This window comes from Marmota marmota, unplaced genomic scaffold (assembly GCF_001458135.2).
Source record: "Marmota marmota marmota unplaced genomic scaffold, marMar, whole genome shotgun sequence".
In the NCBI taxonomy this organism is placed as follows: Eukaryota; Metazoa; Chordata; class Mammalia; order Rodentia; family Sciuridae; genus Marmota; species Marmota marmota.
The window spans coordinates 9,966,252-9,982,630 of record NW_025999945.1 but is presented as its reverse complement, the minus strand read 5'-3'; the positions used below and the strand labels follow the sequence as shown (position 1 = coordinate 9,982,630).

Genomic DNA, 16,379 nt, shown 5'->3' with positions numbered 1-16,379 from the left:
GTGACTTCAACTCTGAGTTTGTTAACCAAAGGGGTTCGAATTAAGAGAGCTCACTTTCTGAACATTCATGAGTAATTTATCTAGGCATTAAATTATCTAAGCATCTAGCATTGCTTCAAAATAATCAGAGGAAAAGCACAGCAGGAAGTTAGAAATGAACTGGGCACATGTTTATCATTTTTGAAGCTGAAAGGTGGTCCATGGCATTTACTGCTCCCTCTGCTTCTATATGAACTTGAAATTTTCCATAAAGATGGGAAACAAAATGAAATGCTCACTTGCATTTCTTCCTAAACTGTCAATCCTGGGGTGGTGTTGGATTCTCTTCTAATCCCTTCTTCTGATGTCACAACTTTTATGCTCAAATAATTTGCTAGGTTCTGAAAAGTAAATATGAATCAATTGGATGTATATTGCAGCCTACAGTTATCAAACAAATCTGAAGGTTTAGTACCCATCACTACTTTGGTAATTGTCTCTTCTCAATTTATGGTTCTGAAAAACAACATGACTGATGTTCAGCCTTGCTCCAAAGTGAGCTAACATCTCAAGGCTTTCACAGCCTCCAGGTCTTTGTTGTGTCCCGTATAAGCAGCACCAGAGATGTGGACAATGGAACAAAGCAGAAGGAGGTCTAGGGAAGTGCCTTCCACACTCAGGGGTTTGCAAAGGGCCGGCCGTGTGGTTGACCAAAGATTTCATCATCGCCTGCCCCAAGTTGCCAGAATAAACAGCTTTCATCGCTCCTTTCCCCTTATGTTAAATTGGGTGAAAGACAGTGGGAAAGGATGTCAGTGGGCATAACTTGCCCACACATGTCAATGAAATAAAAGAGAGGATTTCCACTAGAATTTTTGTCTGCTTGTTCACTGCTTGTCCCTGGCACCTGTGATAGTGCCTGCCCATGGCAGATACTGAACAAATATTTGTGGAACAAAGAGGATTTCACTTTACATTAAATTCCGATCATTACTAGATTACTAGATTGAATGTTCTTTAGAGCGGGGACTTACACTTATTTATTTTTGTGTCCCTAGCTCGGAGCACAGTTCCTGGTTGAAAAAATGTTTGTTGATCTAGATTTCAAACTAAAACCTCTGGCTTAAACTACAACTTTTTGCTAAAAAAAAAAAAAAGGAAAGAAGCCAGAAGACAACGAAGTTCATTGTTCATGATTGCAATTACATATAGAACAAAAACTAAAAAATTAAATTATGCTGGTAGAAGTCAAGACAGTGATTAAACTTGGAGGCCAGTTGTAACTGGAAGATCATCATTGGTGTCTTTGGGATAATGATAATGTTTCTTGATCTGGGTACTGGTTACAAATCATTGAGAAGTACACTTGTGATATATATATGCTTTTCTTTATGCAGATTATACTTTAATTAAAAAAATTCCTTGTAAAAGCTAAAAACAATCCCTCTGCTAAGATGAGAATCATAGTTCTTTAATTCTAAATTCAATGGTAGTTTCTATGGATAAGGATGTGTAAAATTATATAGGCATTCCAAATATAATTGAGTAAGCTATCCATTTTATTATCCTACACATACTTGAAAAGACTCATAATGTCATGTTCTATAAAGAGGATAAAATGCTAATCCTTAATTTTTTAATGGATTCCAGGAAATATGTTTGATTATGATTTGTAATTGAGACAGCTATGTTCAAGCATTGTAGTTCCTATTGAGTCCCACCTAGTACCTATCCCAGTCCCACCCCACATTCACATACAGCAGAGCTGGGGCAGACCCAGGTGGCTGTATTCTTTATGATATCCCTTCCAATGGATCAATAGGGCAAGAGAGCTCAGCTCTTCCACCTGAGTAGCCAATCCCTAGGTCAGGCGGTATCTCATGGCCCGCAGTGAGTTGAGCTAAGATGGTACCTTTCTTGGAGATGTGGAATAGCAAGCTAAAAATGGAGCCAACCTGCAGAGAAGCTGGAGGAGAAAGGATGCCTTAGGGCTCAGTTGGATCCACAGCAGGGAAGAGGTGCGGTCCAGGAACACTTCAAAGTGATCAGATGTGGAGGAGACCTCACAAAGGGAAATGTGTTGGTGGCAGGGAGATGCCTAGAACTGGATCAGATCCTAAGCCAGAGTTTCTTGTTCTCTGTTGCACTTGAAATCACCTGGAGAGCTTTAAAAATACTGGACACCTGATTCCCAGTTGCAAGGACTCTGGTTAAATTCTGCACCTGGAGTGTGGCCCAGGCTATTTAAAAGCTCCCCAGGTGACATATACAGCCAGGGTGCATATGGTAAGCTTTCCAGGTCACTTAAATACCTCCCCCGCTTTGCCTGTGGTGGCAGAGGAGGTAGGCTCCTTGCAGCAGTCTGACGTTGCTGTGGGACATGGAGATGCTGCGGATTTTCTTATTCCCTAACCACACAGAGCAAGAGTCTGCAATAACGCAGGTCTGATGGATTAACTATGTTCACAACAGCAGAGTCACAGAGGGGCTTGTAGGGACCAATGCATACTCTGAATGACCTTGTTCCCTAAGCAGAGATCAGAGATCTGGACCCAATAGATTTATCAAGAGACCTCCCATGTTTATGCAGAGATCAAGTAGAATTTGTCCTCTGCCTTGGTCCCATGGGAACATGTCAAGTCTCTGCCACTTCCTCCTCTGGGAAGAAGCCAGGCATTTCCCCCTAGGGTGGAGGTAGACAGGGATGTGCTGTGACCTATCTGAATCTTCCGGCAAGGGCTATGCACTTTTAAATTCAGTAAAGAAAAGGGGCCGTGGGAGAATTGGGGAGGATTTTTGTGTTCTGCAACCATGTATGTTTCCTCATCAGGAGGGAAATTTAGAAAGACCGTATATATCAACTATCGATGCCAGGCTGGCACTAGCTCATCTTTAAATGATGGTTAGTGCCACCCAATAGCCTACATTTCATAGCCTCCTCCCTGGATGATCTCACTTGGGCTTTGGAACAATTCTGAAAGTGGCAGAGCCAGTGTTGGTATCTATTTGACAGGAGGCCACTTCTAAGGGCTTTGCCAAGGTCAAGTGGCCCCAGGCCCCTAGTTCAGTACCCTCTTCACATAATGGGTGGCCTTTCAGCATAGGGCCCAGGTCACATAATGACATAATGTCTCCATGTGGTGAACAGCCACAACACTGTTCAGCTCATATAAATTCAAGACATACAATTAAATAATTATTCCTTTTTGAAAGAAATTAATCAATATGAGTAGTCCCAAAGTCACATGGAAGTCCCAAGTCACATCATATCAATCTGTATTTTGTAAGTAAAATATTTAAAAACCTTGAATGCTGGTCGTGGAAGTTCTGGAAAATACAGAAAGGCTTAAATAGTAAAATAAAGAGTATCATTATCAACTACCCACAGGCACTTATACGCATATACATAAGACAGATAAAGTACATACATGGGGATATTTATAGAGGGTTTTTTTTGTGTGTGTGATACTGGGGATGGAACTCAGGGGCTCATGCCTGTTAAGCAAGTGCTCTTTTACTAAGCTATGTCCCCTGTCCAAGTTGAGATAATTTTTAAAATATTATTTTGTGTCCTTTACATTTGCTAATTTTATCATTGAATAATGTCTCAATAATGGAGTTTTAACAGATATAGCTTTAGTAATTTTGGATTTTAATACATCATGATTTAACTTTCTTATTGCTGATTCCAGCCTTCACTATCATAAACACTACCATAATCATCCTCATATAAAAATACTTTTCCTATCTCTATTTCCTTAGGATAAACCCAAGATAGATTCTAAAAGTAACACAATTGGATTAGAGATGTTTTTAAGTCTTCAGTTCTTTATTGCTAACTTTATCAAATTACATGCCCAGGGGTTATGGCTGTGGCTCAGTGGCAGACCGCTTGCCTAGCATGCCTGAGGCACTGGGTTTATCCTCAGCACCACATAACAATAAACAAATAAAATAAAGGCATTCTGTCCATCTACAGCTACACACAAAATTTTTTTTTAAATTACATGCCCAACTCTTGAGTATGGAAATGCCTATCTGATCACATTCTCACCAACATTTAGTATTATCATTTTTTTTTTCCAGTTCTGGGGATGGAAGGAACCCAGGATCTCATACATGCTAGGCAAGTACTCTAGTACTAAGCTATTTCACAGTCCTAGAATAATATTTTAAAAATTTCCTATTGTGTATATTTTTAAAAAAAACTTTGTTAATTTTATCATTCATATTACAGTGTGAACAGAGGATGCAACTTGTAAAACGTCTGTTAACCCCAACTCCAGTTACTCCTTCCAGCGTCTATATCCCATGTCCTGTGGGGGTGGCTCTCCTCTCTTCATCAATAACAACATCTCAGCAACAAGCCCATAAGGGTATTAGGGGTTCCTGGTTAGATGAAAGCCAGGACCAGAAGAATCTATTTTAAAAGGAAGAGAAAAGCAGGCAGCATGGTTTGCGAGGAGTTCAGAGGAAGTCTGGAGTCAGCAGCAGAGATGTGAATGAGGGGGCAGAGGGTCTAAGGAGGATCTGGCTATAGGGCTCAAGGCCAAGGCTTTCCCAGGGGCAGCTGAGAGGCCAAAGACAGGGTCCACAAGAGCACAGGGAATGGGCAGGCCCAAGTGTCCGTGCCAAGCCTAATATGGGCCCGTGAAGTGGTTTCTTGGCCTGGCTTCTCACCTCTTATGGTCTCGAGCTTGCCACTTCTCCTCCTTGTATTGTAAAATGAAGGGGAGAAACTAGATGATTTTGAATTCCCTTTCATTCCAAAGACATGTGATTCTGGGCTTAGAGCATTGCCGGCTTCATTCATGGAAGAGCAGGCATGGCGTTTCCCGACGGGTCAAAGAGTCTGCTCTGCAGATGGCTGAGTGGTGAGGAGAGTGTGATCCCTGCTGAGAAAAATCTCCCATTGTCTCAAACCAGGCTGCTCATCCAGCCCTGTGCCAGGTTCTCTGGCTCTAATACGACTCCTTCGGACCCTCTCCATTCACCTGTAACATCTTGACTAGCATCAGAATTGTCATTGGCCTATGAAAAGCCTGCGCCCCATCTTCCACTAGAGCAGGTTCTCCTGGCTATGGAGGGGAGATGATTCAGGGGACTCTCCCTTAATCCCTCAACCCCCACTCCACGAAAACTACTCTGGACGAAGACGAGAATAGTAAACAGTCAACATCTTGTCATTTGCAGACTGCATTGATTGGATGTGGAATAGAGAACTGACCATTGAAGCTTGTAGCTGCTACTTATTTTATGTGAACACATTAAGCAGGTGAATCTATTCTATTGGGGATTAAAATGGAAATTATAATTACAAAAAGACTTCCTGGAGGATTCTACGAAGTCTGCATGATAATGTATATGAGTATGTCTCCAGTGCTTCTGTGAAGACAAGCAAAGAGCACAGATGTAAAACGTCAGCCCTGGGAGAGCCGTTAGAGCTAGCAAAAGATCTTAGTCGTATCACTAAGGAAACTGAGGCCCAGTGACGTCATCATTTGATCAAGAAGACTTTGATGTGCATTATCCAGGGTATTTGGCTGCCGTGGGTAGTGTGTATAAACATGAATGTGCACAAACACTAGTGTGCACACACCCAGATCCATGGGTGTGGGTATATGTATGTGTATATATAAGTGAAAGAGCACAAAATTCACAGGTTACAGTTGTGGGAGGATATGGGGCACACCTGGAGGAGCTGGCTCACTTGTTTAGCACTGGCCTTGCTTAAATGATTCAGACACCCTGGTTGTTACTAATATTCTCCTTTATCCAAAAGAATGGGCCTGGTTGAAAGATAATTAATAATAGCTGATGATTCACTTTAGTTAAATGCACATATTCTGAGTGCATGTAGCATGTGAGTAATTTACATTTGAATATTTTTAAATATGCTCTTAAGATAGGAAAGCATTGAAATGGGAAGCATCATACAAGGACATTATTTGACAGTTATTTTTGACTCTTATCCTTGACAAACATTTTCAGTATAATTTGGCTGATCCTTAAGCAGACTGCCACCACTTCAATCTGGATTGATTGGAATTAACCTTAATTTGGCTCTACATAAATCTTCAGAGAGATGTAGTTTAAATTCTATTTTCACAGAAGAGTAAACAGAAGGCCAGCAGAGGTTAGGTGGCTTGACCAAGGTCACTTCTTTTGTCAGTGGTGGGCCATGATTAGAATTTACAGGATTATCTATGGTATGGACCCACCTCTTGGTTTTATAGAACAGTACTTATTCTCAAGACAGTCAAAACTCTTTCTTTCTAGGAGTTGGTACAACTTTCCAACACTCACATCCCCCATATCTTTACAAAAATCACCCTCTCTCTCTGGTCCTGAGACATCAAGTAGAAGGGACTTATATTTTATCTAAAGCCTGTTCTGTGCCAGGCCTCGTCTTTAGCAGCTTGACATCTCATTTTATTCCTCAAAGGAACACTATAATGTAGGTTTTATAATCTTTACTTAAAACATAAAGAAAACCAAGGCGAGACACGTAATTTCAAGTTTGTAAGTGGCAGGGCTGGATCCTAGGTTCAGACATGGTTTTCTCACCAGGACTAGTTAGTAGCCATGAGTGAAGCCACGATCCTCATTGTAGTCCCCTCAGCTCTGACCACTACCTGTTGCAAATCCAGAAAAGCCTTGCCCAATATTTCCCAGAACATAGCTCTGGAATACAAGATATTCAAGGGGTGAAAGATTCACATGCAGAAAAAATGGTGGATACATTTAGGAAGAATATGTTAAAGAAATGAATCGGAATTCTTAGGTATGCAAGTCTTCTGTGTCTTTGAGTAAATTGAGATTTTCACGAGGTAATTAAATATGCAGGTTCCCAATCTTATTGATAAAGGGACCCTTTAATCATTGTGCTGTACACTAACAAACATTCCATGGATCATACCCAGGGAAATAATGGGTTACCACTTCCAAAGGAAGCTTCCTTCAGATAAAGAGTCTACATTTAAGCTTGGAAGATTCTTCCTTTGGAATGAGCTGTAAATGATCATAAACTTCCTCCAAAAGATGGAGTATCTACTGAGAGTTCCCTGTGAAAGAAGTGTGTGCCAAGGAACTTAAAAAGGTGGTGGTGAGGCCCAACTTCCAGATATCACATCAATGAATCCACATTAACAAAACGCTTCAAGTTGCTCCTTATATGGAGACAGGTGGTTTAATGTCTGCATCAGGATGGGATTCTTTCTACCTGCCTGTGCTTGGCTATCTAGCCTCTCTAGGTCAACGTTGAGTATAAATAATTAAGATAATAAATAAAATGAACATCACATTATGTATTTCCAGAGTATCTTCCATAAAACCAATAATCTATGGAAGGGAAGAAAAGTGGAATAATTTTACATAATTACAGAGATTGTTCTATGCCAAAGCACGTTGTAAATAGCCGTGCAGGGACTGAAAGTGCAGCTTCCCTAATTAATTTGAGCACAGACCTCTATGCTTTCAGGACAACTGTTCTCCTGGACAAGTTTAGAGAACATTGATCTAAGGTGTAACTTTAAAATAAACAAGCTCTTTTTCTTTTGCTCTTTCCTTTTCTGTCTGTCTGTCTCTCTCTTTTTAAGCAAGGAGACCAGAGCTTACACATACAAATGAGTGCTGAAACCTAGGGAAACTAGATGTTCTAGCCAGAAACGCTGCCACTCTTTCAAAGGGCTTTTGAAACTTCTTTTCAGTCTTTGTCTCCAGGAATCAGGACACATTCCCCTGAATACCCTTGTTAATGGCAGAGGTTGACCCTTTGAGAGGGGATTTGATTTGGAGAACAAAACTATGCAAAGTCAAGCCCTCTGATTTGCATTCAGGAGGAAATAAACAGAAGTGGTTAGAAATGAGGACCATGGTTTCAACTCCATCTCTGCTACTTATTAGGGATGTGACATTGAGGAGGTAACGTAATCCTTTCGGGACTCAGTGCTTTATTTGTAAAATGGAATAATCATACACATCTCAAAAGATCATCATGATAATGAAATTTTAAAAATGAGATGCATAAAATACCTAGCAGTAGGCAATACAAAAGTGACCAATACCTATAACCAAACTTTGCCTGGTCTGATTGCAAGGCTTATAAACTAGAAGCAGAGATGATACTCAAATAAGGGGCCCAGAAATCTTAGCCATGGAAGCACAGCTGGGGAGACTCTATGGTTCTTCACAAGGAATTCTCTCTAAGTCAAGGGTTGCTTGTATGTATACATTTTAGGTTGTAGTTTTTAGATATTTATTGCTTTTTAATTGTATTTATTCTGGCAAAAACCTGTCATCTTGCTACGTAAATGGGCCAAACCATCCCTTTCCAATCCTAGCCCAAAAAGACAGATACTGAAACATTGTCTTATCATCAGCAATCATAGAGAGTTCCTTTGGACTGTATAAAATTGGAAACTTCATTATTATAACAATACTTATTTTCTTTCTTTGAAGTACTAAGGACTGAGCCCATAGGTCCTCTACAACTGAGCCACAACCTTCGCCCTTTTTATTTTATTTTGCAACAAGATCTAAGTTGCTGAGGCTAGCCTCAAACCTGCAATCCTCCTGCCTCAGCCTCCTGAGTTGTTGGGATTACAGGTGTGCACCATCAGGCCCAGCTAACAATAACTTTTTTGTTTTGTTTTGTACCAGGGATTTAACCCAGGGACACTTAACCATTGAGCCACATCCTCATCCTTTTTTTTTTTTTGTATTTTATTTAGAGACAGGGTCTCACTGAGTTGCTGAAGCAGACTTTGAACTTGTGATTCTTCTGTCTCAGCCTCCCCAGTTGTTGGGATTATAGGCATGCACCACTGCATCCAGCCAGCTAACAATAATTTTATAACAGTCAATTCTGTGTTAGAGGCTCTTTCAATTACCAATCTAATTTAATAGTTTGCTAGAATTGATAAAATATTTTTTTCCATTTCTTTAACAAGGCCATTTTCTACATTATATTAAAGCAACCCTGTTTGTAGAATAAAATATAATGCAATAGAATTTTAAGATAGGAAGAGATCTTTAGATATAATTGAATGTGAATCTTCCCAAATGCCAACTGATGTTGTGTTTGGTCTTCATCCTGTTTGAAAATATGCTTCCAAATTTCTCCCTTCCCTTGAAAAGTAGGAAGATAATGGTCCTGTACCTAGGCACTACATTCTCCTCCTCAATAATCAGCTGGACCTAGGACATCATTTTGAGCTATGACGTATCTTCTTTGGTTTACCTCAATCACTCCTTATTGTCTCCTATCCAACTGCTTCCTTCTTTATCTAGGATTTGAGTTTGAGAACCATAATTTACTCTATCTATGGTATTTTATGGATATAAAACCCGAGGCCCCGGGTTATTTTGTGACCTACCCTATGTGCACAGCCCATTCGTTGTCAAACTGGATTTTAGATCCACATCTCCTAACTTCTAGTTCATGCCTCTTTCCATCCTACCAGAGGACCACTCATCTGAAGACTGACCATTATTAATTATTTTAAACAAAATCTGACACATTTTACAAAATGTGGTGCCAGTTATTTTTTTCATGAGGAAGAAAGGAAAGGGTTACACTAAAAAGGCGGGCAGGGGGGTGGGGAACAGCTCAGGTTTCCTGTGAGTAGTATTAGAAGGAAAGATTTTTTTAGCAGGTTCTGCTAGAGAACAGTGTGTAGAACCAAAAAACTTTAAAGCTGGGATTATAGGCAAACCCAGATTATACAGGCAGACACTAATCTGATGTTATGGAGCTCAAATTAAAGTGATTTTTCCGCTACTATAATAAACACTAATGTTTATTGAGTTTCAGGAACTGTGTCTTCATTTGATCCTGACTATAATTCTGTGTAATGGTACAATGATTATTCCCCATTTTGTACAGATATTAAAACTTAACTAAACTTGCCCCAAGACACACAACTAGTAAGCAGCAGAGCGGGGACTGGATCCCATATCTATCTGACCACAAAGCCCACGTGTTCTTCGCCACTTGCCACATTGCTAACCCCCCTGGGACAGCCATACTGGTGTCAAAAAGCCCCTACAGTTGCTCCATAGCCCATATTAGCCACAGCATCAACAACTGCTAAGCACCACTATTATCGCCAATCAACTGAATATCATTTTGAACACAGGGCATCAAATAAAGGCAAAATATAATGTACCGTTTTAGGAATCACCACCAGCTTGGAGCTGCAGGACCAGGGTGGGGAGTGACAGTGTGTCACTTCCTCACAAAGCCCAACACTGTACCTGCTGCACAGTAGAACCCCAAAGTGTGTTTGCTAAAGTGGGAAGCTCTGCCTTCATTTTGCTACAACTTGCAACTACACAGTAAATAAATACTTGTTTTAACTGAGTTGATGCAAATAAGTCAACAAGGAAGTTATCTTTGTGTTAATAAATTTGTTTCATCTTGAGGCTTAACTAATATTTCCTTTGGATGTCCCATTGGGCAAGATAAAAGGGAACATTCACCCCTTTTAGGAGAGAGGCTAGTTAGCCTCCAGGGCCAAACTTAGAACACAGGAGGCTAAAGGTGAAGTTGGGGTAGGTAAAAAGAGAATCGAGCAGTGGATCTCAGGAAAGACTGAGATGCTTTGCCTTTGAAGTTCTGGAACTCTCTGCTGAGGAAGTTTGAAGCCAGAAAATAACAGGCCTCCACCCTGTCAGTCCATGTGAAATCAGGTAGGAATATATAGGAAACCATGTCCGGGCTTATAATGTCTAGTTGTATCACTAGGCCACAACCTACTGAGGATCCTCCATGACAGACACAGGACAGAAGCAGGAATGGAATGGCATGAATGGCAGAGAGTACAGAGACCTCAGTGAAGTCTTCAGAATATGAAAAAAACAGGTCACAGAGTGAGATATTCAGTCTGATAAGAATGGATGGAGCTTGTGTATATGGCAGGTGGGGTTTAGTGTAGATGTTGGGAGTGATTAACTCTGGACAGATAGGATGGAGCTGAATGCTATTAACACCAACTCCTGTATTCAGACTCTCCCTGTTCCCAGGGAACCATTAAAGACTTCCAAGCACAAGAGCCATGAATGAATTAGAAGGTAATGCTAATGGAGATGACTGGGGTGGGAACCGAAAGCACAGGGGTGGTGTGGACACTGTGAATGCTGTATAGCACCAGGGAAAAGAGGAGCAGGCAGATTCTCATGCTGTTCAGGAGGGGACTTGTTCAGTTGGCAGTGGATCATGAGGGAGAAGGGACTGGTAACTGTTAGTTTTTTTTTTTTTTTTTGCCTGAATAATAGGGAGGATGAAACATTCTATCAGAGAAAACACAGCTAGTTCACACAGTTACGTGAATTAGTTAATGAGTGGTGGCATATGCCTGTATCCCAGAGACACAGGAGGCTGAGGCAGGAGGATAGAAAGTTCAAGGTCAGCCTGGGTGATTTAGTAAGACCCTGTTTCAAAGATATAAAATAAAATTAAAAAGGGACTGGGGATGTGGCTCAGTGATAGAGCACCCTTGGGTTCAATCTCAATACTTAAAAAAAAAAAAGTTGATCAATCTATGGATCACTGGGCAAAATGTAGACAAAACAGTCTTCATGACTGAAATTTTCTTTTGCAATCCACTGTTATGAGGACCTCAGCTGGGCACAAACCCAAATGTGCTCATCTATATATAAACCAGCTAATAATTCCTCTAATACCCTCATAGGTGTTAAGCTTGGCTTGAGTGGTCATTGAAGATTACCAAATTTTTCTTATACTTGCAATGCAAGAGGAATAGAAAAAGATAGTAGTTGCTATAAAGGTAAGAGAGGTCATGGATATTTTTCTCTAATCAAGGAATATTTTGAAGGATCCAATGATTAAAGCCTAATAAAGATGGACTTATTATTTCTCTTGTTCATGTTGTTTGATTTTCGATTTGTTATTAATTTTTAATTTCTTATGTATTCATTGTGGATTAATTTTCTAAAACAATACTATTTTCCCCTTAGAAAGATCAATTCTGTGTTTCAAACAAGACCAGAATTTCTTTCTGACAATATCCATATTGAATTCCTACAGATTTTTTTTAAAAAATGTGATAGTAAAACTAATCCTGGAATTCGATTCATGCAAATAGAACCCTCTTAGGGGCTTCTGGGGCTTACTTCATTAAAATATGTTATAAACAAATGGCAACATGGCCACATTTTAGCTCATAAATTTGAATCTTACTTCTGACGTGAGCCTGCTTCACTGGGGATTTCAATCTGTAGTTGAGAAGGAACAGGGCTGTAATGTGTGAAAACACATTTCTCTAAATTGCATTCACTGAAAGTACCACTCTTTCTCTAAGAGCAAACTAGAATGCATAATCATTCTCATTGGTGAGGTTTCAAAACTGGCCATATGAAAAATATGAATAAAATTGCATTTGCTTCAGAAACGTTTTTTTAAATTGTTTTCTAAACCATAAATGAGATTTTGAAAAGGGAGTTTTGTACAATTAATCTGATGAGTTTTTATTGGATCATTTTATTCTTTCTCTTCTTCTTTCAGAGTGTGTTTTTTTTTTTTCTTGTTCTCCAACAGAAACTGCCAGTCATGGCCTACCAGGATTTTTTCCCAAACACTGAGTGGAACTTGAGGTATCGTGTCTGTTTTCCTTAATATCCAAGGTTGACATTTCAAAAAAAGTACTTCTCATCATGTCTTCTACAGAAGGTCTGAAAAAGCATTTTAGGGCCATAATAAGGTGGGTGATAGAAATGGGGCATATCTTTTTCCTTTCCAAAAGAGTAAGAAATCAACATCCTTTGAACATTCATGAAGCAGAATTGATTCTGAAGTTCATCTCTTTACAGGATATGATGGGACCCTTTGGTGATCCATGGTCACAAGAACCATTAGAACTCATTAGGCCTGATCTGGTGACCCCTGGTCTTCATGTTCCAATAGCAGGTTGACAGCCCATGTGGGATTTTCAGGGCACTGGATAGTGCTATCCCACAGAAGGACACTTTCTGTGATCTATGTATCGCCACAATTGTTATGAGCATGGTACAGCTCACGTTTATTTCCTACTCAGTGAAAATGGGCTTTTCAACCTTCTCTTAAGGGCAGGACAAAGCAGAGAACATTGGGCAGGAAGGATGGAGAACACAGTCCTTAGATCTCACTGGCCACTACCAGAAACAAACTTTGACCCCTGAGAGTTCTGCCCAAGATCAGCATGGCACGAGCCTACCGCGGTGACGTTAGCCAATGTGAGTTAACTGAGGACGTACAGGGCAAGATTACTCGCCCTTTTGTTATTTCTGAAACCTGAACTGCTTTTAGAAATAAGGGCTGGAATGTTCCATAGGAACTCAGAGCATGGGACAGAGGGGCATGGCACACACTCGGTGTGGGCTATTTAAAACCAGTGACTTGGCTTCCCTCTGTGATTCTAAATGCGTGTAAGCACATTACCCTGCAGCAGCCGGTAACTATTTCTATAACACTGTCCAGCATCTGTGCTTGTGTTGACTGGACTCTCCCGACAAAAACAAAGTGGAGAGGTGGTAGCTGATTAGGCTGATCAACCCAGGCTTTCTGTGTCACCACTAATGTCCCCCCTGTATGTCAGAGTGCGAGAAACTGTGTGACTGAGACTTCTCAATAAGGCGAGGGAGATGCCTTAGTACATCAAAAAGAAGCTTTTTAAATGAGCCAGGTATTTACTCAACCACTGAGCAACATAAGCACAATTTATCACTTTCTCAGGCACAGTGAATTCTTATCTTAGGAAAGGATCTCAGCATTAGAGATTTTGTCCCTCTCTGTACTAAAAAGAGTCTTATCTTTTTGGATTGGTTTGATATGTTAACATTTCCCCTAAGCACACAGTTGGCCATCAGTCAAACAGATAAACCCTTAAGGAATACTCAACTGTTAATCACTCAAAGACATTAGCCAGGGGAAGGACATTAGCCAACCTTGTTACATAATGTAAGAACACCTGATCAAGTTTATAAATTCGATGAAATGATCAACCAGTTTGAGGATTTCAGACAAAATAATAGGTCGAGTGACTTTTAGCTCTTTAGTTTTATGTAAAATTTTGAAACTCTACCATTTTTAAAACTTGTAAACATTTGCCATACCCTATGCCAAGAGTTCTGTCTACTTGAATCTTATTCATCTCTGTTAACACCCCTTCAAAGTATGTTTTATTATCTCCATTTTACAGATAGAGAGACTAAGGCTCAGTGAGATTCAGTGATTTTCAAAAGACTACATGTCTAGGTTCTTGTGAGTAGTGGGGTGAGATTTAAATATAGGGCTTTCCAATTCAATTCCATGCTGTTTTTCCGTGTGTACCTAATCTCAAACAGCCAAAGTAGCCAAGTAAGGCAAGAAAACAAATAGCACGCCCCCACATACAAAAGCAAAAATCTTGGGTCCCAAATCATGCAGTTAATAGACCACAAACTCAGTGGATCGGCAATTGACTAATTCTCCCTTGTAACCACCTCGCTACCAATTCAAGTCTGTTGCCTGATACCTGAGCACCAGGAGACCTCTTGACCGCCTCGTGATACTGCTCTAAGAACTAGAACTCCAATTGCCAAATATTACACATCAGAACAAATTATACATGTTACGTTATGCCTGTGAAGAGATCTGATTTCTTAGTCAAATATTATTTTTTGGGATATTTTCAGGCATAGGCTGAATATGTGGCTCCCTTGTGACCAACTCAAAACATATAGCATAGAATAATCTTTTGCACAATCCTATGTTAATATTTTCTTTCCCTCCTTTTAGGGACACTAGTTATAAATTAGATGAGATTAGAAAGCAGTCCCTCAAGAATGGATGTTTTAAGGAATTACCTAGAAAGAACCAAGTTTTTTCCCCCACATGGTAAATCATACAGAGTAGCAGCCTGCCCCAGATCCCCGGGAGACAACATCTTGAGCGCATATGGTATGCTGGGCTCTGTATTGACAAATGCAAGAACTCTAGGGCAAAATAACCAAAGTTCCCAAGTTAAAAATGAAAGTAAAATAGTGGAATGGAATTGGGATCCTTGTTGCAACATTCTAGTAACTTCATAAATAGACATTAAAGCACACAGTATTACAGGTTAGCAAATTTACCATTGCAAGAATCAACCTGCACTATTGGTGTGAAGTTGCAAACAAACCCATCTACCCCTCACTTTACTGATATTCTCTTTCTTTTCAGAAATATCATCACATGCAACAAAATTAATATCGAACTCATTTTACTAGAAGGCTTATCCAAATATATGCCATATTAAAAATAGTCATGATATAAATATTTCTCACAAGAGCTGCAGCGATGGTGTGAATAAAAAACTCCCTTCTGAGATTTCAGTAAAACCAGATCTCACAAAGGATCTGAAAGAAAACACAAAAAACAAACAGACACACAAAGACACACACACACACACACATACACACACAGAACAAACCTTATGTTAATCCAGTTTAACATAACAGGCACTATTTTATGAAGTATGATTGTGTTCCTTCCCAGCTGAAGTAAGAGAGATGAATCTGCTACAGGTTTCTCATATTAATATTCAGGGCTGGGAGGTGGGGGGAACAGCTCTAAGCATGTCCAGTAGCAGCTAATAAAAATCAAAAATTTGAAATGCAGCAAAATGTTAGCACTGTCAAATGGCCAAGCAAGCAAGAGAAACCTCTCTCTCCATGCCCTCCTACCAATACAGACAAAACCCCAAATATACTGGCTGGAATTTTAAAATCGTAAATTAGATATCAAAATGCTTACGGGCCTTACAATGAGATAACATCAGGAGGAACGGTGCGTGGAATGGATCTGGCATTCTCACATAAAGCGTTATCTTTGGTACAAGTGCACACAGCAGGGCATTTTGGCTTCGCTGGTTTCTTCCCCTCAGTCAGCAAAAGCGCAGATAAGAGACATAGGCAATAAGCAATTCTTTTCAGGGGGATGCAGGCATTTCCCATCCTTTTGCTTCTTTCTGATTCCATGCAGTCGAAAAAATATCCCCACACATGAACAGGGCTTCTGGAATTCAGCTGGTGATTGTCTTGCTCTAAGAACAGGTCACATAGGAGTCCACCCTTTTCCTCTGCCTCTGTATCTCTGCTTTTCAAAACAGGGACCTGCGGCTGATTCGTGAGCTGCTCCTGGCTCGAGCAGTGCACTGCTCGGGGGGAAGAGACCTGAGAGGTGCTGTGAGATGGGAGCGATCCAACTGCTGGAGGAAGAGAGCCGACTTGCATCACCAGCAAACACTGAGCACAGACCAGCCTTCGAAGGCAAAGCGAAGTGATGTAACAGAAAATAAACAGCTTTCTGCTTTCACCGGGAGGCCCTTTAATTGTTACCAAAAATAGGACGGCATTATGTCTTATTAGTGGGTGGGTGGGCG

The 16,379-nt window shown here is 40.3% G+C and overlaps 1 protein-coding gene across 2 annotated transcripts in view; it reads right to left on the bottom strand.

The window, feature by feature from the left end:
• The window catches only part of Lgi1 (leucine rich glioma inactivated 1), a 35,015-nt gene extending 18,678 nt beyond the window's left edge, over positions 1 to 16,337 (bottom strand). The window contains exons 1-2 of one of the 2 annotated variants that reach the window (XM_048801771.1): positions 15,761 to 16,337; positions 15,283 to 15,354 (exon numbers count right to left, since the gene is read on the bottom strand). In XM_048801771.1, the coding sequence (XP_048657728.1) occupies positions 15,283 to 15,354; positions 15,761 to 16,230 (542 nt within the window). In that variant the 5' untranslated portion in view covers positions 16,231 to 16,337. The remainder of the gene's footprint in view (positions 1 to 15,282; positions 15,355 to 15,760) is intronic. The other variant, XM_015500136.2, reaches the window with a different exon arrangement.
• Between the last annotated feature and the right edge of the window lie 42 nt (positions 16,338 to 16,379).